A 25,443-nucleotide genomic window follows, 5' to 3' on the forward strand; every position below is an offset into this window, starting at 1 on the left:
TGGCATGTTTGAGCAATATATCATTTAGTGACAACTTTGTGCAAAAAAAAAAAAAATTGTCTCTTTCCCGCAACTTGTGTCACAATATAAAATATTCCATGGACTCGACATGCCTCTCAGCAAATAGCTTGGGGTGTCTACTTTCCAAAATGGGGTAATTTGGGGGGGTTTTGAACTGTCCTGGCATTTTATGCACAACATTTAGAAGCTTATGTCACACATAACCCACTCTTCTAACCACTTGAATACAAAGCCCTTTCTGACACTTTTTGATTACATGAAAAAATTATTTTTTTTTTGCAAGAAAATTACTTTGAACCCCCACACATTATATATTTTTTTAAAGCAAATGCCCTACAGATTAAAATGGTGGGTGTTTCATTTTTTTTTTTTCACACAGTATTTGCGCAGCGATTTTTCAAACGCATTTTTTGGGGAAAAAACACACTTTTTAAAATTTTAATGCACTAAAACACACTATATTGCCCAAATGTTTGATGAAATAAAAAAGATGATCTTAGGCCGAGTACATGGATACCAAACATGACATGCTTTAAAATTGCGCACAAACGTGCAGTGGCGACAAACTAAATACATTTTTAAAAGCCTTTAAAAGCCTTTACAGGTTACCACTTTAGATTTACAGAGGAGGTCTACTGCTAAAATTACTGCCCTCGATCTGACCTTCGCGGTGATACCTCACATGCATGGTGCATTTGCTGTTTACATTTGACGCCAGACCGACGCTTGCGTTCGCCTTAGCACGAGAGCAGGGGGGACAGGGGTGCTTTTTTTTTTTTTTTTTTTCTTTATTATTTTTTTGCTTTTTTATCTTATTTTTAAACTGTTCCTTTCACATTTTTTTTAAATCATTTTTATTGTTATCTCAGGGAATGTAAATATCCCCTATCATAGCAATAGGTGGTGACAGGTACTCTTTTTTGAAAAAATTGGGGTCTATTAGACCCTAGATTTCTCCTCTGCCCTCAAAGCATCTGACCACACCAAGATCGGTGTGATAAAATGCTTTCCCAATTTCCCAATGGCGCTGTTTACATCCGGCAAAATCTAAGTCATAAAATGCTCGTAGCTTCCGGTTTCTTAGGCCATAGAGATGTTTGGAGCCACTCTGGTCTCTGATCAGCTCTATGGTCAGCTGGCTGAATCACCGGCTGCATTCTCAGGTTCCCTGTTGAGACAGGAGAGCCAGAGAAAAACACGGAAGACGGTGGGGGGGGCATTCCCTCCCACTGCTTGTAAAAGCAGTCTAGAGGCTAATTAGCCGCTAGGATTGCTTTTACATGAAAGCCGACCGCTGGCTGAAAAGAATGATACCAAGATGATACCTAAACCTGCAGGCATCATTCTGGTATAACCACTCAAAGTCGTGAATGGCGTACCTGAAGACAAAAAAATGGTTAACAATAAAGCACAGTAAACGGTAAAGTATAAAAAATTGCAGACCTGAAAAACAAACATGATAAAACATAATAACAATAAAACATTGCAGAATAGAATACAGTAAAAAAGAGCAGAACAATAGAGAGAGAATAGAGAGAGAGAGAACAATAAAACGACAACTATTTTTTTTATTTTATATTTTTGTATGTGTTTTTTTTTTTTTTTTTTTTTTTTTACACTTTTTTTTGTAACTAACTTTTATAACTGTAACCGGTTCCAGGTTCGGGTCTCTCAAAATGTGATGGCTTCTTGGGAGACCCTGTGAAAGTGTATCTAGTCTGTGCAGTGCTGTACCCTACGCTAATACTCAACTAGTGAATGGTAGCATTCAAAACATTCACCAATGCAAAGACCAGGATTGTCAGGACAGGAGGGACAATAATAGCGGGTGTCACGCCTATATCCGCGCTTGCTGCAGACACAACATCTTTTTTGGGGGGGTTCGTTGGGTAGGGGTACTCGGGAGGACATAAAAATGCCTCTCATGCAGCCGACTGCATTTGGTTGGGGATGTGAATGGGGGAAGTATGGGCGCTGCAGAAGTGGTGGGTTCCCAATTAGGATTGGTGAATGCAGCAGGAAGGGCATTATGGGCACGACGGGCCTGTGTTTGTCTTTTTGGTGGCAGCGGGACACTACTTGTGCTTGCCACCTCACCAGCTTGAACTGCATTTATGGGACTCACCACGTCACCAAGTGTTACTGCAGTGCTGGTTTGACTACGACCGGGGTGTACTAGGCCGCTGGTGCTTGCCAGTTCACCAAAACGCTACCAAAAAAACTGTTAGCGATCGCAGTTATGCGTTTAGTGTTTTGTAAGTGACAGTGATCGATCGATACTGCACTTGGGTGGGCTGGGCCGGACTGGGCGGAGGGGCAAAACGCAGGTACTAGCAGGTATCTGGGCTGATCCCACTAACAGTGCGTTTTTGGGAACCCTAAACTGCTGGGGACGCTAGTATAGATCTGATCGGATCAGGTATTGATCTGATCAGATACTATACCACTAAGGGAGGTGTACGGTGCGTGCGTGGGTGTTAGCGCGACTGGCGCTAACCTGACGCTGCCTGGGGCTGGTGCTTGCCAGTTCACCAAAACGCTACCAAAAAAACTGTTAGCGATCGCAGGGATCAGGCCTGACTCTGCGAACGCTGCAGTTATGCGTTTAGTGTTTTGTAAGTGACAGTGATCGATCGATACTGCACTTGGGTGGGCTGGGCTGGGCCGGGCGGAGGGGCAAAACGCAGGTGCTAGCAGGTATCTGGGCTGATCCCGCTAACACTGCGTTTTTGGGAACCCTAAACTGCTGGGGACGCTAATATAGATCTGATCGGATCAGATATTGATGCGTTCAGATACTATACCACTAAGGAAGGTGTACGGTGCGTGCATGGGTGTTAGCGCGACTGGCGCTAACCTGACGCTGCCTGGGGCTGGTGCTTGCCAGTTCACCAAAACGCTACCAAAAAAACTGTTAGCGATCGCAGGGATCAGGCCTGACTCTGCGAACGCTGCAGTTATGCGTTTAGCGTTTTGTAAGTGACAGTGATCGATCGATACTGCACTTGGGTGGGCTGGGCTGGGCCGGGCGGAGGGGCAAAACGCAGGTGCTAGCGGGTATCTGGGCTGATCCCGCTAACACTGCGTTTTTGGGAACCCTAAACTGCTGGGGATGCTAGTATAGATCTGATCGGATCAGATATTGATGCGTTCAGATACTATACCACTAAGGGAGGCGTATGCTGCGTGCGTGGGTGTTAGCGGTACTGGCGCTAATCTGACGCTGCCTGGGGCTACGCATATCACCGCCGGGCGATCAGGGGGCTAAACCTTTATTCGGTAATAAACGGCGGGTGCCCTGACACTATGAAAAATAAACCAACTAACCAGCTTCACCCGTAACGGTTATACGGTGATCAGTGGTGGATCAGGGTTAACTAGGGGGCAATCAAGGGGTTAAAACATTTATTAGATAGTATATGGGGGTCCCTGTCGCTATAAAATGCTGACGGCGAACCTAAATATTTACGTCCCTAACTAGGGGCACCAGTGACACTAATACAGCGATCAGAAAAATGATCGCTTAGTGACACTGGTGACAGGGGGTGATCAAGGGGTTAAAACTTTATTAGGGGGGGTTAGGGAGGTACCCTAGACCTAAAGGGGGTAACACTCACTGTCCTACCACAGTAACTGTCACTAACTGACACCCTGCAGTAACCAGAAAAAAAAAAAAATACTGCTTGGTGTCAGTGTTACAGGGAGGGGTGATTGGGGGGGGATCGGGGGGCGATCGGTTGTGTTTTGTGTGCCTGGCATGTTCTACTGTGTGTGTGTTGGTGCACTTACATGTCTTCTCTCCTCGGCGCTAGAACGGAAACTGCGGAGCCGAGGAGAGATGACATCACATCCTCTGCCTGTGTGTACTATACACAGGCAGGGGATGTTCCTCATTGGCTGGGAGCGATCGCGAGGGGGGGGCCACGATCGGATGGTCTCCCCCTCATCTCTCATCGCTCCTAGCCAAATGCAGACTGCCGCTGGCACCGGGGGGGGTCCGATCGGACCCCCCGCCCGCGGGAAGGCAATCACGTATGGGTACGTGATTTTGCCTGCCCGTGCCATTCTGCTCACATATATAGACGTGAGGCGGTCGGCAAGTGGTTAAGTAGCCTGGTGAGAGTGGCTGGCCTCTAAAGGTGAACACATGGAGGAGAGGTAAGCTGACAAACAAAGATTACTGTATAACCATGACAGCTTTGTTCAGTCAGAGGAAGAGAAGTGGAGAAGGTGGCCGGCTGACCGATGCCTTTAGACAATTTTTCAGTCCTCAGCGCCAAGGTCTGATCAGTTCAAGCAACCATCACCAGCATCTGCATTACATGGTGCAGGAATATCTAGGGGCAAAAGCAGACTTTGAGACCTTTCCAACAGAGCATCCACTGGGTTACTGGGTCTTGAGGATGGACCACTGGCCAGAACTTGCTCAATATGCAATTGATCTACTGGCCTGTCCTGCATCCAGCATTCTTTCTGAATGCACATTCAGTGCTGCTGGAAGGATTGTAACGGATCATAGAGTGTGCCTGTCCACAGATTCCCTTGATAGGCTCACATTCATAAAAATGAACCAGTCTTGGATCAGCAGCTATCAAGTACCTGATGCTGATGTAACTGATTGATTTTTCTATGGATGTGGGATCCCTTGAAGATTGCCTATGCTGAGTGACTACCCTATTCCTCCTCAATCTTGATGCTGCTAGCTTCCAACAATATTTTTGGTTTAGGGCACCACCACCACTGCCTAAGGCCCAATTCTTCTGTCCCTGTTTAACAGGGGCATGTAATTACAGAATCCGACACACAAAGTTTGAGAGCAGGCTATAAAATTTTCCGACAACAAAATCCGTTGTCGGAATTTCCGATCGTGTGTACACAAATCTGACGCACAAAGTGCCACGCATGCTCAGAATAAATAAAGAGATGAAAGTATTGGCTACTGCCCCGTTTATAGTCCCGACGTACGTGTTTAACGTCACTGCGTTCAGAATGATCTGATTTTCCGACAACTTTGTTTGACCGTGTGTATGCAAGACAAGTTTGAGCCAACATCCGTCGGAAAAAATCCTAGGATTTTGTTGTCGGAATGTCCGATCAATGTCCAACCCTGTGTATTACTCTTAATTTCATTCCAGCAATATCAAGAAGATATTCTAGATGGTAAAGACGTTTCCCAAGGCAGGTTTTTTTTATCTCTTGGGTGTTGGCACCGATTCTCGGGTCAAACTAGATTCCGTGGCTTTTTTCCAATTTCCACTTTTGGGAGTGGTTCTTCCAGCCCTGGAATGGCATCATCATGTTCATCCCTGCATTTGTGGTGTTGTCTCCTCAGGTCATTACTGATGCTGCTGCCACCAAAGGCTATGCAATTTTTTGGCACTCACTGGTTAGCAGGACCATGGCTAGATGATTGTCTGGCTTTTCCCAGGTTTGCAAACATCAGCTTTGGTGGAGATTACCCCATAGGGTCTGCAGCGCAGGTGTGGGGTCACTTATGGACAGGTAACACTGTAAGGTTCACCTCAGACAATCAGGCTACCTCCGAGATATTCAACAAGGTAGGTCCAGTTCATTACTCATTATAGCTTTTGTATGCAGGCTCATTGAGCTGTCTCTCCAGTTCAAATTCCAGTTGTGCTATAGGTTCATTAATTGGTATACAGAATACAGCTGTGGACGCTCTATCTAATTTTAATTATCCGTTGTTTTCCAGCAGGTCCCAGATGCAGATGCCTGTGTCATCCAGTCATCACACTTCTCACTTCTAATGATGGATTAGATACTCACTGGGCTATCGCGGTAGGGTTGGTTGACAGGTCATTATCTGCCAACACGGGAAAGGCTTATAACACGGCCTGGAATACTTTCCAGACTTTTCAAGCATGGTACCTTAGGCCTGATTGTTACAACATTCAATACCTTCTGGCTTTGTGGCCTACTGCCTCTTACAGCTTGAACTGTCCCATAACACCATTTAGACATACTTGGCAGGAATCCTACATTTGTATCCTTATGGCATCCCGAAAGGCCATCTATTTTCTCGGCACATTCCATTGAGGCTATTCTTAAGGGTATCCAGATGGATAACCCCTCTACCACGGCCTTATCACAGCGCTCTTGGTCAAACATTACCGCACCCTCCTGATGTACTTTGGGTTGGACCCTAAGTCATATTCAGGTTATTCTTTAAGGATAGGGGCTGCTTCAGCGGCCTCTCTCCAAGGGGTTCCTGGTCACATTATCAAGAGGTTAGGTAGGTGGAAGTCGTCATGCTACTCTAGGTATATTCCAGATCCACACATCGAGGTGTCCCATGCATTTGCACACTTGGCTGATTAACCTGTGGTGCATTTTTTTTCAAATAAACCTCCTTTTCATGATCATCCTACTGTCTTTATTTTTTCCCCCTTTTAGGCATAATGTCCACATGACCACGGCACACCCCAAATCACTTTCCCGCTTTCCTCCATTACAATTCCTTGATTATCTTCAAAAGACTCTGAGTACAAGTAGGAAGGCTGGCTGCAGGCCAGCCTGAATTTGTATGAGGAGGCTCGCCCTATAAATATTTGCCCCATTGCTCCCCTTTCCATCAGAGTTTCTCTTCACATTATCCCATTCCCTTTGTTTCACTTCTTCTTTATTTCCAATTACTTCTTGGGTATGCCCCCTCTTAGGCATACTGTCCACGTGACCACAGCACACCCCAGGTCACTTTCCCTCTTTCCTCCATTACATTTCCTTGATTATCTTCAAGAGACTCAGAGTCTCCGGTTTCCACAAATTCTTTTTGGGAAAGAGAATGTTGGGAGGGGACCCTTTCACTTTTCATGCACCCATTTATTCAAGCAACTAAGTAACATATTATAAAATGTCACTAGTTGAAACATGCATAATGGGAAATAAAAGTTCTGAAAAATCATGTTGCACCTGCCACAATATCAAAATCTCAATTATCTTTAAACCAGGCTAAGTTAAAGGATAAGTTAAAGTGGATGTAAACCCAATGTCATCCTTTCTAAACTACTGCCATAGGGGTTATCTATAAGGCTATACATGCCTCCTGCATGTATCCTTACCTGTCAAATGTCTCCCTTCTGTCTGTTATTAGACACGAAAAACTGCATATTCTGTGGCTGGATCTGTTGTCTGGAGCTCGGTGGGCGGAGTCGTGATGTCAGTAGACTCCCCACCCACCTCTACACTCCCCTTGTCAATATGCATTTCTCTGTGTATTTCTAACACTGAACTTCTGCTGAACTTTTGCTATGATCTCTAACATCCAGTGAAAAGACAGGAAAGTAACCACATGACTTCAGCATGCCAAATCATGGTGAGGTTTGGAACAGCCAATCCTTGCAGAGCTGCTGAAGAAAGGAGTGGGGGAGGGAATTTAAAAATACTGCATGTCTCTTAGGCTAATGCACGAGATGTAAATCACCTGTCACTCACAGCAAGGGGGAGGATTTGACAAATTTTTCTTAGTTTGTCAAGAATTGTCTCACTGAACAATAAAAGCGGATTGCTCAGAGATGGATTAACTCTGTGTGGCAAGACTGTGCTCAAATGATAGCAAATCTTATACTCTACAGTATGATATAAAAAAAAAAATCGGGTTTACATCCACTTTAATCTTTGTAAAATAATAGTAATAATAATAAATGCACATCTTTTTGCAGGTAAAAAAATTAGCATTTTCTTTTCTTTTTTTTTTTAATAGGAGCCTGCAAAGCATTGCACCCGCGATCAGCAGATCACGGGTGCAATGCAGGGCTCTTGCAGACTGTCAGTGTAAGCTGTGTGCTCGTACCTTTTCAAAGGTTTTTAAAAAAATGTCAACCTTTGCAACATCGCTCTGTTAAAATGACTTCTTTTTCAGAACATCGTTTTGTTTTACAAACCTGAGTATGTGATATTAAGTGTAATGCCCCGTACACACGATCGGATATTGATTGGACATTCCGACAACAAAATCCTAGGATTTTTTCCAACGGATGTTGGCTCAAACTTGTTTTGCGCACACACGGTCGCACAAAGTTGTCGGAATTTCCGATCGCCAACAACGCGGTGACGTCAAGCACGTACGGCGAGACTAGAAAAGGCCAGTTCAGAACCAAGCGCGGGACCCTTTGGGCTCCTTTTGCTAATCTCGTGTTAGTAAAAGTTTGGTGAGAGACGATTCGCGCTTTTTCAGACTCATGGCTTTCAGATAGTTTTCTGCGGTTCAGTTTGTGCTTGTGGGTTTGTATCTGCTCTTCAGTGTGTGCAAGCAAGTTCCGCATGACTTTAATTAGTCATTGTGTTCTTGTTCGTTCGTTACTGTTTTTCAGGTCGCTCTTCACAGGCCTTGCTGTTCTTCAGTGCGTTCTGTTACTTCGTTCTGAGCAGCCGACCGTTTTCTAGCCATGTTGCATATACGTACTCCTCGTAGAGTTTGTGCTGTGCGGGGGCTTGGTGTTGGGGTCCTTACCTTGACACAAGTCCAGTCCATGAACAGGGTGGGGAGGAGTTCATGGACCAAGAATTGGTTGCTTCAGCGTGACCAGTTCTCTCATATGCCTTTGCACCGTGAGATCCGTGGGAATAATCTTGATGTTTTCAGGAACTTTCTCAGGATGACAGACCCCGTATTTCACCGTTTGTTGGCTTCGCTGACCCCCTATATCAGCAGGCAGGATACCTGCATGAGGCAAGCCACCACTCCGGAGCAGAGGCTCGTCGCTACCCTGCGGTACTTGGCGACAGGGAGAAGCCTGCAGGACTTGAAGTTCTCGACAGGCATCTCCCCCCAGGCTCTGGGGATCATTATCCCAGAGACCTGTTCTGCCATCATCCAGGTCCTGCAGAAGGAGTATATGAAGGTAAGATTTGTATCCTTTAATATCACATTTTATTGTATATAATGTTTGCTAATGTAATGTATTTCTTTCCTCATTCCCTAATTACCATGATTGTAATATGCTGTGAATGTCCCCTTTGTTCTCATGCATGCTGGATTTTTATGTAATTTTTTTTTTGTCCTTCATACATATTTGCCTTCACTAACCTCCCCAGCATGCTCTCCTGCCCCTATATTCACCTCATATAGTCACTTAACAATGTATTTTATCAGCTCCATAGTAGTGTTTTACCCCAAACACCCCCCAAAATGTTTTGAAATGTGATTTGTGCTTTAAATTCAGGCAGAGTGCCAGAGGCTTTTTTTTGTGGTGTCCCCAAATCATTTTTATTAACCCTCCCTCCCCCCAACTGCTAAGTCAGCTGTTCCCAATTCTCTATCTATCCTCAATCATCTATCTGCTGACTTTGCCAAACCCATACACACTATACCCACCTCTTTTGTGGCCAGATGTATGGATGAATTACCCAAAGCATGTAGTGCAAGGGCCTCCCTGTATACTTTCAAATGGTACTGTTGAAAGTTTTTGTATCCTATTATTATCTTGATAGGTAATAGCAGAATGTTCAAATGTGCTCAAATGTGTACTATGTGTATTTATATCTTTGTATTATGACACTTCTTACCTGTCCAGTGGGCTGCCTATAGTGTAACTAAGGAGGGGCTGTTCCAAGTAATACCCTGTATTTAGGCATTCATCTCTCAATGAAGTGGAGAGGGTTACCTGTCCAAGATTCCCCCCCCCTATAACATTAGAAATGGCCCATGAGAGGGGGGGGGGATATGATAGGTGTACCTTATACTTTGGTGTTGTAAAATTCCCCTTAATAAATGTTATCTTGATGTTGGCCAAGAATGTTTGTGTCTAATCTGCTTGCCATGTTTATGTGCAAAAATACAAATTTTTGTTTGTTTTCCTCAACAGTTTCCTTCCACGCCACAGGAATGGCAGACTGTGGCCTCCCACTTTGCCCAGCAGTGGGACTTTCCTAACTGCGGAGGGGCAGTTGATGGGAAACACGTCCACATAGTCCCACCATCCAACTCAGGGTCATACTATTATAATTACAAGGGGTTCAATAGTATTGTGATGTTGGCGGTGGTGTTGGCTAATTACGACTTCTTGTATGTGGACGTGGGGAAGAATGGCCTGATGTCTGATGGTGGAGTCATCCCCCAGATGGAGTTTTACAGGCATCTCCAGAATGGCAGCTTGGACTTGCCACCTCCAGAAGACAATGTGGAAGGACTCCCATTCGTCTTCGTTGCGGATGAAGCATTTGCGCTGGGGGACCATCTTATGCGGCCATTCCCAATGAGGACCCTCACCCCGGAACAGAGGGTTTTTAATTACCGGCTGGCCAGAGCCAGAAGAGTGGTGGAGAACACATTTGGAATCCTGGCCAGCCGGTTCCGCCTATTTCGGACACCCATCCATATGGCGGAGTATAAACTTAATCATATAATCCTGGCGTGCTGTGTTCTACATAACTTTTTACGCCAACATTAGGCCAACTATGCTGGCTCAGTTGGGCCTGAGGCCGGAATGATACATGAAACAACACTGACGGCGCTTGAAAGTGGCCGTCCTGGCTTGCCCTCCCTGAGTGCCCGTGATGTCCGGTTAAGATACCTTGAGTTCTTTGCGGGTAGGGGGGCCATCAATATGCCAGCAAATTTGTGAAGCCTTTATCAAATAAAAAGCAAAAAAAAGCAAATCTTTGTTGACATTTACTGCTTGTGTTTGTTTTAGCTGACCCTGACAGAAATGTGGTGAGTCCAGAAAATGGCGTGATTGTGTAACTTTATACAAAGCACTGTTGGGTGTTATTTACTAAAGGCAAAGACACTTTGCACTAAAAGTGCACTTGAAACTGCACTGAAACTGCACTTGTAGTGCAAAGAGGATTTGCCCTTAGGAAATAACCCCCATTTTCACAGAAAGCAGCAATTACATCACCACAAAAGTGTTGTAGCTTTGAGACAATAATCCACACATTCTTAATTCACAATCTTTTTAATACCTGCACAATCACATGTGCATTTAGAAAAGGTTTTTCAAACAAACCAACATGTTTGTTGTATAACAATTTTTGGGGTAGCATTATAAAAAATAGAAATGTCCATTTAAGCTAAAACAGGCATGTGTAAAACCAACAAGAAAGACACAAATCTTGAACTTACAAAGTTCACATTTGGTAGAACTTGAAGCCAATATCAGACATGAACTGTGTTTGATATTGCGTTCAGAAGGGGTGAATTCACCCCAGGAAAAGCCAAATTTGGAAGATGCACACAAATTTACCAATGTCAACATGTGCTAGCTGCCATCACGGGGGATCAAGGGACGTGTTTTGGGGGAGCAACCCCTTCCTCTCAGCTACTTTATTATTGAGGAAGGGGTTGCACCCCCAAAATGCATCCATTGATCTCCTGTGATGGCAGATAGCACATGTTGGCACACTGTGTGCATCCTCCAATTTTAGCTTTTTGAAAAATCGCTAAAAGATTTTTAACATTGTAGCACACAAAAAACAAAGGGATTTGGAGGGGTTTTAAACTCGCCCCAAAACATCAATGATGTTTTTATTTATTTCTTATAACATCATTGATGTTTTTCTTGAGGTTTTCCAATTGTAAATTACAGCCCATGATCACCCCGATCAGGATCTGGGCACTTTCTGATGTGAAAGGATCTGGATCCACAACATCACGATCACCTAAAAAGATAGAAACCAAAAAAAACAGGTATCAAAAATATGCCGGCATCCATCTCTTACCTGAGCCTGTGGTCGCAGACACTCACCTGTTGTGGTGACAATTTCCACCACATCTTCTTCCTCCTCCTGCCCTTCTTGTGTTGGGTGGATTTCCCCTTCTTCCAGAGGCGGGGGGTCTATGGTCTCCTCGGATGAGGGGTGTCCTCTGAGTCTTTTCTCCCCTACGTAAAACAAAAATGGTATACTTAGCACACAGATATTTGATAGCAGAACTATAAATAGGAAACATTGCTTGGAAGTGGGGTACAATTGTCTATTTTGGCCGAGTTCCAAAATGTAGCATTTTCAGTGTCCTTTGTCAAGCTTCAATACTTTACCTGTCTTGCACAAGCTTCACAGATGGAGACCCCCCTATAGTATACACTGGAGCACCTGTGTGGCCCCCTAATAAAAAGGGTGTTCTTGTGTCCCACACTAGTGCTCCAGTGTCCAGATGTGAAAACAGCTGCTCAGTGTCCTCTTCTTACACAGAATCTAGTTTGCATTTCATTCTAGTAACAAAGCCATCTACACAACCAAATTAGTTTCATACAAGTAGGGCGTAAAAATTGTGGCCAAATGCATATGGCCAAAACAATGGTGTTTTATAGGCCGAAAGAAAAATGTTTGATACGAACGAATAATGTGCCCATTAACATGAAAGTTGCCATTTAAAAATGTACACTTGTAAGAAAAGCACATGGAGCAGCACGAACTTAATAAACATAAAGAATAGGAACACAGGACAACTACTTACTTTTTTGCAGCACTCTCCGGATCTTTCTGTACTGCTCATGTTCTTTTAATTTGAGGTCCGACCACCGCTTCCTGAGCTGATCTTTCGATCGACGTACCCCGAAATGCCGGTGCAGACTCTTGACCACTTTCGCCATGATCTTCTGACATTGTGGTTGGGGTAAGGTCCATACTTCCCATCATAGTCGGCCTTCTTCAGGTTGTCCACCATCTCCAACATCTCCCCAAAGGACATATTTGAGGCCTTAAATCGTCTCCTTCTGGATCGGGACATTTCCGGCTCCGGGCTTTCCTCCTCCTCCTCCTCCTTATTGCTATAATTAGCACGCACCTGTTGTGTCTCCGCCATGTGCTCTTCCCCCACTAAAAGGGGTGGGGAATAGACTAGAAAGAACGTCAGGGGCGGGCGGAGTTACACGCATGTGCAGTGTGTATAAAGCGTAACACGCGTGCGTATTACGTACGATCTGTGAGCGGAGGAAGGAGCATCGGAGGCGCCGATCGTGATAACGAAGGTAAGATCTAAACTTGGGCCTATACTGCTTCGAAATTGAAGCCTATATTGTAACAAGATTAGGAGAGTTTAGCCTGACCTTAGGGTTTTTCTTGTGTTGTGCCTTGCAGAAAAAATGGATGGCTTCAATGACCACAACTTCCTCCCCCTGTTCATAGACAAATACAGGGAGCTGCCCTGTCTGTGGCAGGTCAAACACCCACATTATAATCATAAACAAAAGAGGCAGGCAGCGCTGGAGAAACTGCTGGAGTTGGTGAAGCCGGTGGTCCCCACAGCAACCATCCCCTATTTAAAAAACAAAATTGGTGGCCTGAGGAGCACTTATCTTAGGGAGCGCAAGAAGGTCAAGAAGGTCACAGATTCCCAGAGGTCCGGAGCTGCAGCAGATGACGTTTATGTCCCCAGGCTCTGGAACTATGAGAGACTGCGATTTCTGTCAGACCAGACTGAAGTCAGGGAATCCCTCTCCACTCTTCCTTCCACTCTTCCTTCCACCCCAGCTGAAGCTTCCGATGTCCAACCTGGGCCTTCCAGCCAGGAAGAAGTGGAGGAGCCCAGCTGGAGTCAGGTATAGCATTCTTCTACAGATTTCTGGTCAATAAATAAATGATCTTTACTAGATGTCATTATTGATCACTAATTGCTGATAGAAAAAAAGTGTTTTACATATCAATAGACAGTAGTGGGCACCCAAAATTAGGACAAGAATGAAAAATGGTGGGCTCAGAATGATAGTCTGTTATATTTGTTAACATTCAATTTGCAACAGTCAGGATGTGAAAATTGTGTGTGATTGATGAATCAAAAACTAAAACAATGTCCCTTTTTCATACACAGGAAGACCTCAGCCAGGAGGAGGTTGTGGAATGTGGCAGTCAGGAGGAGGCGGGGATTAGTGGCAGCCAGGAGGAGGTGGGGCTAAGTGGCAGCCAGGAGAAGCCCGGGACCAGTCGCAGCCTGACTGAATCGCAGGTTCCTCCCCTCTGCCTTCCATACAAAAGGGCGAGGAAGGCGACTCACATGAAGGATTCAGCGCTCAGGCTAATTCAGGAGGCTTCTGCGTCCCTCCGAGCCTTACCCACTCCTGAAGAGGCCTTTGCCTGCATGGCTGCCACAAAACTGCAGGGCATGCAGGAGGGTCAACGCAAGCTATGTGAGGACCTGCTTTATAAAGTCCTAAGTAAGGGGGTGAGTGGGGAACTAACACCCAATACCCACCTGAGTGAGTTGGCCCCTCCTCCTCCTCCTGCTGCCACAACTCCACCCCCAGAGCCACAGCATGGAAGGAGGCGTGGAAAGAAGACCAGAGAGTGATGGTCCTGGGTTTCAGTCTGGTCTGACAAAAGATGCAGTCTCTTGTATGACCACAGCCTGGGGACACAGATGTCATCTGCTGCTTTCTGGATCTCTGGGACTTCTGGACCAAACTGCACTCCCTTAGATAAGGACTCTTCAGGCCACCAATTTTGCTTGAAAATAGTTGATGTCTGCCCTGGGGGTCCAAGGCTTTCTGCTGTTTCTCCAGCTTTGCCTCCCTCTTTGTTTAGTTGTGAGCCCTTAATAAATGATTTTTTTGGAAAATTATACTCTCCTATGTGTGTTTTCATTCAAAAAGGACAGTTTGTTGGTGACGATTCAGGTACACTTCTAAAGTACAATTAACAAGGGAAAACAACACCAAACAGTCTCCTACAGATTAAATATAACAACATATCAATGGTGTTGTGGTAACTTGACACAAAAAACACGCAAAAAATATTCTGGAGTAAAAATAAAAATACAATAAAACAAAAATCAGCCTTGAAAAAAATACAAACCAAAAATAACTAATCTGTCTTAAAACCAAAAAAACAAAAAAAAAACAACACCATGCCTTAAAACCAAAAAAAAAAAAAAAAAACAACACCAAAATAATGTTGTCAGATGTGACAAATCAAAATATATTGAGGGAATCCCGATAAATAATAAAGAAAGAAGTTTGTGAGAAGTCTGTGTGAATATGAGCAGCAAAACTACTTAATTCTTCTCACATTATAAAGAAGAAGAGAGTGCGCTGTATTAAACCATTTTTCACATTGCACCGTGACGAAAGTGCTGCATCCATTGCGAACGCTAAGTTTACCAGACCGAGCTGTTCCGTGTCGGAATTTCTTCTGAGCATGCGTGGCACTTTGTGCGTCGGAACAGGCCACACACGGTCGGAATTGACGCGATCGGATTTTGTTGTCGGAAAATTTTATAGCCTGCTCTCAAACTTTGTGTGTCGGAAAATCCGTTGGAAAATGTCCAATGGAGCCCACACACGGTCGGAATTTCCGACAACACGCTCCGATCGGACATTTTCCATCAGAAAATCCGACCGTGCGTATAGGGCATAAGTGTGTAAGTAAGCATATATGATTTGACCATATATTTGCTAATAAAGGCAAAATGAGTTAACAGTGACAATACAAGAAAGAGTAACTACTTTGGCCCTGAACCTAAAGGCAAAAGCCATCTGTGCCTAAATGTAAATTGAACCTTGATGAAACAGTCTTTACGAATTTCCTTTCATTGCCTAAATGTGTTTTACACTATTAAAGTGCAACACTTTTGATTTTAACTTTCTCTATTTTAATTGAATACTATAACTGTGAGCAACATAAAGCTTATCTATATTAAAAAAAAAATGTTTTTCACTACCCCTGTCTTGCTGGGGAGATTCCCATCTTCTTCCTCTTCTAAATGAACATCAAGTGAAAGTAAATCTCTCAAAAATGAAGGAAAAGACAATTGTCACCAGATTAAGTGTCCCCATTCAAAGATTTCTCCTCATCTCCTGTTCCAGTGACCACTGAAACATTTAAGAAGATATCGTTTCACTTTCTGACCTAGTGATGAAGGTCACCAGGACAACTAGAAAGGCTACTCTCCTGATGAAGGGACAGAGATAGCAATAAAAAATAACAGGAGTTTTAACCTTTTCCCCTCTCTATCTAAAGTGAATACCTACTTTGTTTTAACCATTTGCCTACTGGGCACTTTTACACCCTTCCTGCCCAGGCCAATTTTCAGCTTTCAGCACTGTCGCACTTTGAATGACAATTACACAGTCATGCAATACTGCACCCATAAGAAATTTTTATCATTTTTGTTCACAGAAACATAGCTTTCTTTTGGGGGTATATTTATTCACCACTGGGTCTTTGATTTTTTTTTCTAAAAAAACAAGATATTTGAAAAATAATTTTTTTTTTTAGTGGCTGTTATAAAATTTTGCAAACAGGTATTTTTTCTCCTTCACTGATGTGCGCTGATGAGGCTGCACTGATGGGCACTAATAGGCTGCATTGCTGAGGTGACACTTATGGGCATTGATAGCCTGCACTGATGGGAGCTGATGAGGTGGTACTGGTGGGCACTGATAAAAATGCACTGATGAGGCTGCACTGATATGCGGTGCTGATGAGAACTGATAGGTGGTACTGATGGACACTAATAGGCAGCACTGAAGGCACTGATAGGTAACACTGATAGGCAGCACTGAAGGGGGCTGATTGACAGCACTGATTGGCACTGATTTGCAGCACTGACAGTCACTGATTGGCATCAATGATGGGCACTGATTGGCACTGAATGGCAGCACTGATGGGCACTGTTGGGGCTGCACTGATAATTAAGACACTGACGATCAATGTCCTGATTATCAGTGCAGATGTCCCCATTCACACTGTAACAGCGTGAGAAAAGGAATGCTGATAAATGGCAAGTGTGCTTACATCCTGATCAGCTGTGATTGGACACAGCTGATCACTTGGTAAAGAGCCACTGTGATTGGCTCTTTACCCTGATCTGTGATCAGCTGTGTCCGAAGGACAAAGCATTTACAGAGCGCATTGAGGCGTGATCACAGGAGGATGTCATATGACACCCTCCCAGAATTGGACTACTGCGCTGTAGCCTTCATTTTGCTATAGCCCGGTTGGCAAGTGGTTAAACATCAATATATTTTAGATTTATTTTTCACTACCTCTCTTTAATTAGTAATACTTAAAATTATTTTCTACCTAAAAATACTGGAATTACTGATTTTCAGAAGTTCATTAGAATTAATTTTACTTCTCTATGAGGTAAATACTCAGAAATGTTTAAATGTTATACATGTTGAATGCAACTCAGCATATAATCCAAATAAAAGAAAGATGTTGTAAAGCTAAAGGAAAAATTTAAGCTTATTACAGATCTTTTTCACTTAAGCAGAACTTTTGGCAAGGTAAAAAGAAATAATTTTGGCAGTGAAGACATGTAATTTACTCCTTAAATAGGCCTCAAGCTGAATTTAGAATTATTAATGATGTGTTTGATATTGCTGTCCAAATCCTTGTGTATGAGATCCTGGAAGCTGCAATGTTCCTCTACCTTTTAAGATGATGAAACATAGAGCATTTACAAAAAAAGGCCAGATATTACTTAAAGGTGAGGTTAGGAGTTTAATACAATCTCCCACTTCCTCCAACTAATATAATGTTGAGGACTTTCTCTGGGGAAATCTGCCATTACTAAATGCTACAACATAGCAACCACTGTATACTCAGACAAGGCAGAAACCCATCAGTTGTAATAAAGGTTATCAGGAAAATCCATTCTGTTTGACTGCAGATCTTTGTCAAAGTAGCATTTTCACTTTCAGTCAAGCAAGGCAAATGGCTATACAGTAAACAATAATAGTGCTTTAAAGTGTAACTCTGTTTTTTCTCTTGTGGAAAACATAAGTCCCTATAGGGAATCTATACATTACAAAGGTTTTAGCAAACTTTTTTGCAGATTTCTACTATTTTCTGTTCTGGTGGAGTAGGTGTTGGTTTCACAATGTCCTTTCCAGAGTGATTTCTAAATAGGAAGGTCTGCCTTCGTTTTAGCCGCCTAATGAAAGCTTAGCTTTCTAATGAGGAAAGCTGCAGTGTTTGCATTAGAAAAGAATGGGCCTTTGAGAGTTTCTCACGAAAGATTAAACTCTTGCATCTCAGTGCAAACTTCTGAGAAAACAAATGAACCAACACCTTTTGTTTTTATAGTGGATAGACACAACATCTAAAAATTTTAGAAAATGATAGCACATTGAAATGGATAGGTCATTTTTTTAAAACATTATTTTACAAAAATAGCTTCAGTAGCAAATATGTGTTATTACTTTAACCAAGTGGACTTTTCCTTCAAAGCAAAACAAATTAAACTATAAAGTAGTAGTAGTAGTGAACTAACACTAAAAGCTGGAGGCACCTACCCCTTACTACAAAATTTCTCAATTCTTTGCTATCCACATTTCAATTGACTTTATCACACAGTGCAATGCCCGGTGCTTTACTGAACAATCTGCAGCACTGGTCATTGTCACATGGTGTGTGGTGGGTGTACATATGCTTGTACAAATAAGCCAAAGATTCTAGCTGTATAGCCCATCTGGTAAACCTGAGGTGGGAGATATATGCTTACATTTTAAGATGCTGGCTACCTGCTATAATTGCTTAATGTGAAATGTTGTGTTCCATATAGATATGCATTTTTTTTAAATAAATGCATATCTATATGCATTTTTTTAAATAAATGCATATCTATATGCATTTAAATAGATGCATATTATTATTATTATTATTATTATTATTATTATTATACAGGATTTATATAGCGCCGACAGTTTACGCAGCGCTTTACAACATTAGGGCAGACAGTACAAATACAATACAATTCAATACAGAGGGAATCAGAGGGCCCTGCTGGTTAGAGCTTACAATCTAGGAGGGAGGGTCAAGTTATACAAAAGGGTAATAGCTGTGGGGGATGAGCTAATGGAGAAAATTTTGAATTTAATTTGTTGGGTGAGTGGTAGCCAATGGAGGGATTGGCAGAGAGGGGTTGCAGACACTGAGCGGTTTGTAAGGTGGATGAGTCTGGCAGCAGCATTCATGATGGACTGAAGGGGGGATAGTCTATTTAAAGGTAAGCCAATGAGGAGGGAGTTGCAGTAGGTAGTTATGCATTTATTTAAAAAAAAAAAAAAAAACAAGAAATACATTCATATCTCAGGGAATCAACTGATCTTCTATATAGGTAAAAACCCCTAATGCAAAACACCTGACAAGTGGCTATGTAACTTATAGAAATTTAGGGTTTACTAAAATGACATTGGGCATCAAGGTGACATAATGCACAAGGAAAAATTTGCAGTTTAGAATAATTTGAAAAAACACAATAAATAACTCCGTAGTCATTCATTGATACATACAAATTAATTAATATAGCACAGATACAATATAACAACCTATGCGTCCCTTTAAATGATATTTAGACCAAGCTGATATTTTGATCAGAAGATATATTGTATATCTAATAAGTTTTTATTACATGTATGAGATTCTTTTATTTATATTAATATATTCATCAAAAATAATCTAAATTTTTAAATGTGATTTATAGATTCATTTAGATGAATACATATTATTTCATGCCTTTTTTGTTGTATTTATGATGTTTACTCTAAGCTCTAGAGTTTCATGAAGGCATGTATTTGTAACTAATGAAGTCTATGTAATCTACCAGCTCCCTGTCCACACTTCAGTCACCTTTGACTCTATCTACTTAGATTACATGGTAATTGCATGGCTACAGAGGCAGTGAGGAAATTGCAGTCTCTTACCACTGTTGTGAGCCTCCAGCTGTGAGGCAGAGTTGACAGCGACTTTGCATAGTGAACAGTAAAGAAGTCTTTTAGCCTTTTCTTCCTCAGTCTCTCCTGAAGGGCATATGCTGCTGCTAGTTACCAGAGTGATTTTCTTGTCAACCTTTGAGGTGCTCTCTGTTGTCATAACACTGATTTTTCTTATTTCTAATGTTGTATTTGCTGATATTGCTGGGATTCCTGGGGCAATTTCTGAAAGTAAACAAAACAGTTTGTTAAATGGGAAACTACCATTATTTGACATTTTTACATATGTTTACAGCATGTAATGGTTGAAAGATCATGTTGACAGCCTATATATTCTAAAAACCTAAACATTGTAACCATCTCTTATTAGTAAGTCCTGACAGACAGAGGTAGCAATAAATTGAATTATGCACATAAAGCATATATGACAAGACACTATATTACTTTCAGGTTATATAAATATATACAGAATTGTAAGAAAAACAAGTGAAACAAATATCTGCGCTAACAAAAAAGAACAATAAGAGCAGCCAGCATAGTTTGTTGATTTCATCAAACACAAATATAAAAAGTCAAAATGCAGCGCTTAGGTGAAAAAAATTTACATATAAATGTGATAGTCCATAGAAAATCAATAAGGAGTAAAGATGACGTGAAGCCTCCACCAAACTTCAGTGTGCAAAGGAAAGGCACACCACACCCACGTGCTATCAATCTGCTTACCAGAAAGATATGAAAACAAGCGATGTAATCATATGATGCAAAGGGTTAACAGTAGATCCGAATGGCACACTCCATCATTGACAGGCAGATCATGGAAATAGTTAGGTCGTCACATATCAAAAGGACATCAGGACTGTAGGTACTGGAAATATCTCCTAAACCTGCACGGTTACCATATATGCTTGCGCCAAAGAAACGGGTAGGGTTGCCACCTCATCCCTTTAAACCCGAACACATATGTGTTCGAATCTCCGTCGAATCTTCTGTGAACATTCGACAGACACCATAAACCTTCAATGACAGATTCGACCTTAATTCATTTGGATTTTCGGACGAATGCAATTTTTAACAAAAAACAAAAAAAATAAAAACGAATTTAGGGAGTAACTAAATAAATGTATTTTTCGGACGAAAACGAAATTCCGAAACAAAATATTTCAGTGTGCACATGTCTAGTGCACATGAGACAGCAGGGGACAGCAGGGTGTAGATGGAGATTATTTTTAATAAATGTTTCGTGAAAGAAACTGTCTAGGCAAGTATTCATTCAACAGGTGAGTCTTAACTTCTATAACTTTCTGTGCATGTGTAGTACACGTGCCAAAATGATCTGTTCCAACCACTTTATAGGACTAACTGCTAGTTTGTAGTACAGAATGTTTGTCTTTTGGCTTAAGGGGAACACAAATTTGAAATTAAAAGAACACTTGATTTGATTAGTCATCTGTCCTATAGGCATTTCAAATAGAGTCCAGTGATCAACATTAATTACAGTTAATATACTTGTACTTTGGACAAAGCTTTAAAGCACTTCATTTAACACCTATACTTAATTGAATCTTTAACGTAATATTAACATGAGCTAGGGAACACTTTATTTTTAAGTATTAAATATCTTACTTCTTGTGTCTTGTGTTATAATTGCCCCTGCTTTTAATTATACACTTTGCATTACATTCAAAACATAGATTACATGAAGATGTTTGTTACAGAACAAGTTTACTATTTTTCTATTATCTGAAACTTAAATAACAGTTTTATAATATAGTATTAGATTATGTATAAGTACTGTATGATGCACCAATAATGTCACTTCACAGGGCATACTACTCCAGGAGACAGGGACTATAGGACTCCAAAGGGACTGACAATAGTCACATAGAGAGCACATTAAAGAGGAAGTAAACCCTGGCGGGTTTTACTTCCTGTTTATTTCCCTGCAAAGGTAAAGCATAATGGGCTACTATGCATCGCATAGTAGCTCATTATGTGTCACTTACCTGACACCGAAGCCCACGCTGTCGCCGTTGTCCCCATGAGCAGGGAGCTTCCATCTTTGCCCCTCTTCCTTCCGGGTCCGCAAACTCCAGCTCTGTGACTGGCCAGAGTCGTGTGACGTCACTCCCGCGCATGCGTGCGGGAGCTGCCAGTCACGGCATGACCCCTTTTAGAAACGGCACGATGTGCCCTTTCTAAAGGGCGCATGTGCCATAGTTATCGCCGCTCATCATTTTACTAAATATCTCCTAAACTGTGGAGGTTTAGGAGATATTTCAAGCACCTACAGGTAAGCCTTAATATAGGCTTACCTGTAGGTAAAAGTAGTTGTACAGGGTGTACAACCAAATTAAATCCTGCATACAGGATATTGTGAAACAGTTAGCATTTCCCTACATCTCCCAATATCTGCCTACTGCTCCCCTGACTGTCCTGCAAGAGTCTTCTGCTTCCATTCATGTAGAATGTTTACAGAGGGAATTAAAAGCAACCACTTTACAAAAGTCATTAATTGTAAAAGGGTTTGCATGTTACCTAAACAACAGTGCTTAGTTCTGGAAGGCACCAAATACTCCGTTGTTGAAGGTAAGATTGGGATTGGTAATTTATCTATTCAGTTTATAGAAATGTACTGGAAAGACAGCAATCCATGTATTTATATTGTGTTGGCAATTTATTGTAAAGAGGAGCAAAACAAGAATTCAAAAACAAAACACTGAGATCAGATGGTACTTGTAGGAAGAAAAGAAACAAGGTGCTTTCCAGAAGCAGCTGCGTGGATGAGTACACTGGTTGGTTTTGTTATCTGTTACAGATGTCTCAACATTCTCACTGAGGCAGAGAATTACCTTCTTTTTAAAGCACCGTACACCCTGGATGAAAAATGTCTTGCACTCACTTCTTTGTGGAACACATCTAAAAAAGTTGCCTCCAAGCAATTACTAATGAGGCCTTTTAGAAAAATATTTTTTTTTTCTGTAGACTTATAAATACTTTGAAATACTTTGAAATCCATTTGTGGCACTGCTGGAAACAGCTTCATATTGATGCATTGAAACAGCAAGACCTGCCATTCCTGCAGAAATCTGAATCAAACATATTTGAAAAATGGGCCAAAATACACTTGTAACTTGATATAACTTTTTCTTATTATTTAAACCTTTTTCTACAAGGAACTAGCACACTTTATAGAATCAATACTTATGTACAACATAATTGCACAACTCTTTTGAGCTTTTGAGCTCTTCCCTATCCTTGTGAGCAAGCCAGGAATGGTGAAACATGTCATGTCATGTTTTTGAGTAGTTTTGGCTGAGTTTTGGCACTTATGTTGTACATATATACATTTAAAAAAAAATATTACTTAAATTAAACCATATCTGTTGGTGTACAATAAACACACCTGACTATGTGAGAACATGCCTCAATAAACACACATTACTAAGCTAGAACATTTTGGTCATAAACTATGATGTGTTATTACACTGAAGGTTTTCCATTCCTAAATAAATCAACTGGAAGGTTTCATGGACCTACACTACCTGACAATATCATCATCATGCACTTTGCATAAACCACTATTAATATAACGTGATACAAAAAAAAGGATGCACAGTTTTCGCCAAAGCTACAGTATAATTAAACAAAAATGTTAATGCTTCAAGAATAGTTCATAAATACTGTTTATTAAATTTGAATTAGACATTAATGTTCAGTATAAGCTTCATCTATTAGGCCATGTCTAAGCTGATGAATATGATGTGAATGGTAAAAAAAAAAACTTAAGCTGTTCAATTAAACATAATGGATTGCAATATTTGCTACTACAACATTGTGTCTGCTATCATTGCTTATAATAGAAAAGGCCTTCACCAGTTAAATGATAAACACAATGTTTTTGTGTCTGCAGGCACTGGTGTGCCAGTACAATACTGCTTCTGTGTGTGTGGACATGTTTTTGGCATCTGAAACAATACTGATTCTGTGCCTGTTGAAATTTCTTTGGTCTTTTTAGTATGGTACTGATTGTGTTTCTGCAATCCTGCCACTACACTGATGTGCAGTTCTGCATTTATTACCACTACACTGATGTAAAATTCTGCATTTATTACCACTACACTGATGTGCAATTCTGCATTTATTACCCCTACACTGGTATGCAATACTCTATTCTTCTGCTGAAGTCATACATATTTATGTACTTATTCCCTAGGCACCAAATCACACCCCTGCACTCCCTGCTACTGCCCTGTGCACACTTCTGCACACACCACCTCTGCACGGTCAATTCTGCTCCTGCAATTACTTCACATCTAAGGATTTGTAAGCTACAATATATTCCATTTTTGTTTTTGGGCCCCAAGTTGAGTGAAATATATGAGATGCTGCTGCATATCTCTGCTTCTATAAATACTAGTTGCCTGGCTATCATGTTTGTGTATCCAATGGCTTCAAGACCTTTCTGAATAACTGACCTGGAACAGATATGTAGGTCAGGAGTGATAATTTCACTTGCTACATTCTTATAAAGTATCTTAGCCAAAGAAAGCCAAGAAGCTAGACCTTTAACAAGGTCAGCAATGGCATCCCACATATTTTGGTTAATATAGGCTTATTTTAAGAATATTACAGTAGGAAAGCTGACATAGACTAATAAAATGTACAATTTAAAAAATTCTTTAAAGCTTTAAATATGTAATATATGATTAATGAGCCCACACCCTAATTTTCTGTCTAAACATACTACATCTGCTATTGGAAATAGCAAACAATGTGTTTAGCCAAAGCTGATCTAGTGTAACACATTCATTTAGAGACAGCAAAAATATATCAGCTTTTTTTTCCAGCTGGTGTGCTAGAAAAAGTCTCCTAATAAAAATGTCTGCCCTAATCCCCACTCATATCAGTGAATGATTATATTTTAATCAGAGGCCTAAAACTGTCAAAATGCTTTATTTATTTTGAAATGATATTACATAATTCTTCTAGCCTCAATTTAAGAATGTTTCACAAGATTTAAATTAGACTATTTTGGTCACGCCATATTCAATCATGCCCTGCATAAAATAAATATTAAATGTTATGTCACACAGTAGGCTTTGAACACATCAACAATTAATTTGAAGAAATTGATTAAAAACAGATAAGGTCAATTAGAGGTCTGTGATAGTCTGTGAAATTTAAGTAAAAATTTCTGTAGCACACAGAAAATCTGTAAGGATTTCAAAAACCAAATGTGAAACAGGCAGCGGTATGGTTGAGAATATAAAATGTATAGTAATGTTTTTGACTCATGCACTTTTTTTTAAAGTTGTAGCGCAAACATTTTCCAACACTCTTTCTCTAAGTACATACCACCAGAACAGTTATGGTAGAAAGTTGCAATCACTTCCAGGAGAAAAGGTTCTCACAGACTGTGTGTTTTGATCTTATAGAACTGACCTAAGGCAATGCAAAGAGCAGTGAAGATGGAAAACGTTTAATAAAGCTTCCAAGGGGAAAAAAAATTCACCCTCTCCCCACAATATAGTTGGGATTTGTTGGGATCAATTTCCTGAATCAAAAACATTACCATGCTATCCTTTGATCTAATTAAAGTACATAAAAAAAAAAAAAAATATATATATATATATATATATATATATATATATATATATATATATATATATATATAAAATATATATGTATGTTGGGATAGAGTGGTGTGGGGTTAAAAGTTCTGTTTTCTCTATTTGTCTTGGCTGGTGACCACTGGCACAGAACTGAAAGGTAGAGATAACTCACCAGAACAGAAGTAGAAACAAAAACC

At 41.1% G+C, this 25,443-nt stretch overlaps 1 protein-coding gene across 4 annotated transcripts in view; it reads right to left on the reverse strand.

Annotated features, from left to right (window-relative positions):
- The window catches only part of ZNF385D (zinc finger protein 385D), a 613,920-nt gene that overhangs the window by 72,099 nt on the left and 516,378 nt on the right, over positions 1-25,443 (reverse strand). For all 4 annotated transcript variants that reach the window (XM_073630229.1, XM_073630230.1, XM_073630231.1 and 1 more), the window contains one exon: positions 19,626-19,859. In XM_073630229.1, coding sequence (XP_073486330.1) covers positions 19,626-19,859 — 234 coding nt within the window. The remainder of the gene's footprint in view (positions 1-19,625; positions 19,860-25,443) is intronic.

This window comes from Aquarana catesbeiana, linkage group LG05 (assembly GCF_042186555.1).
Source record: "Aquarana catesbeiana isolate 2022-GZ linkage group LG05, ASM4218655v1, whole genome shotgun sequence".
Taxonomy (NCBI): domain Eukaryota; kingdom Metazoa; phylum Chordata; class Amphibia; order Anura; family Ranidae; genus Aquarana; species Aquarana catesbeiana.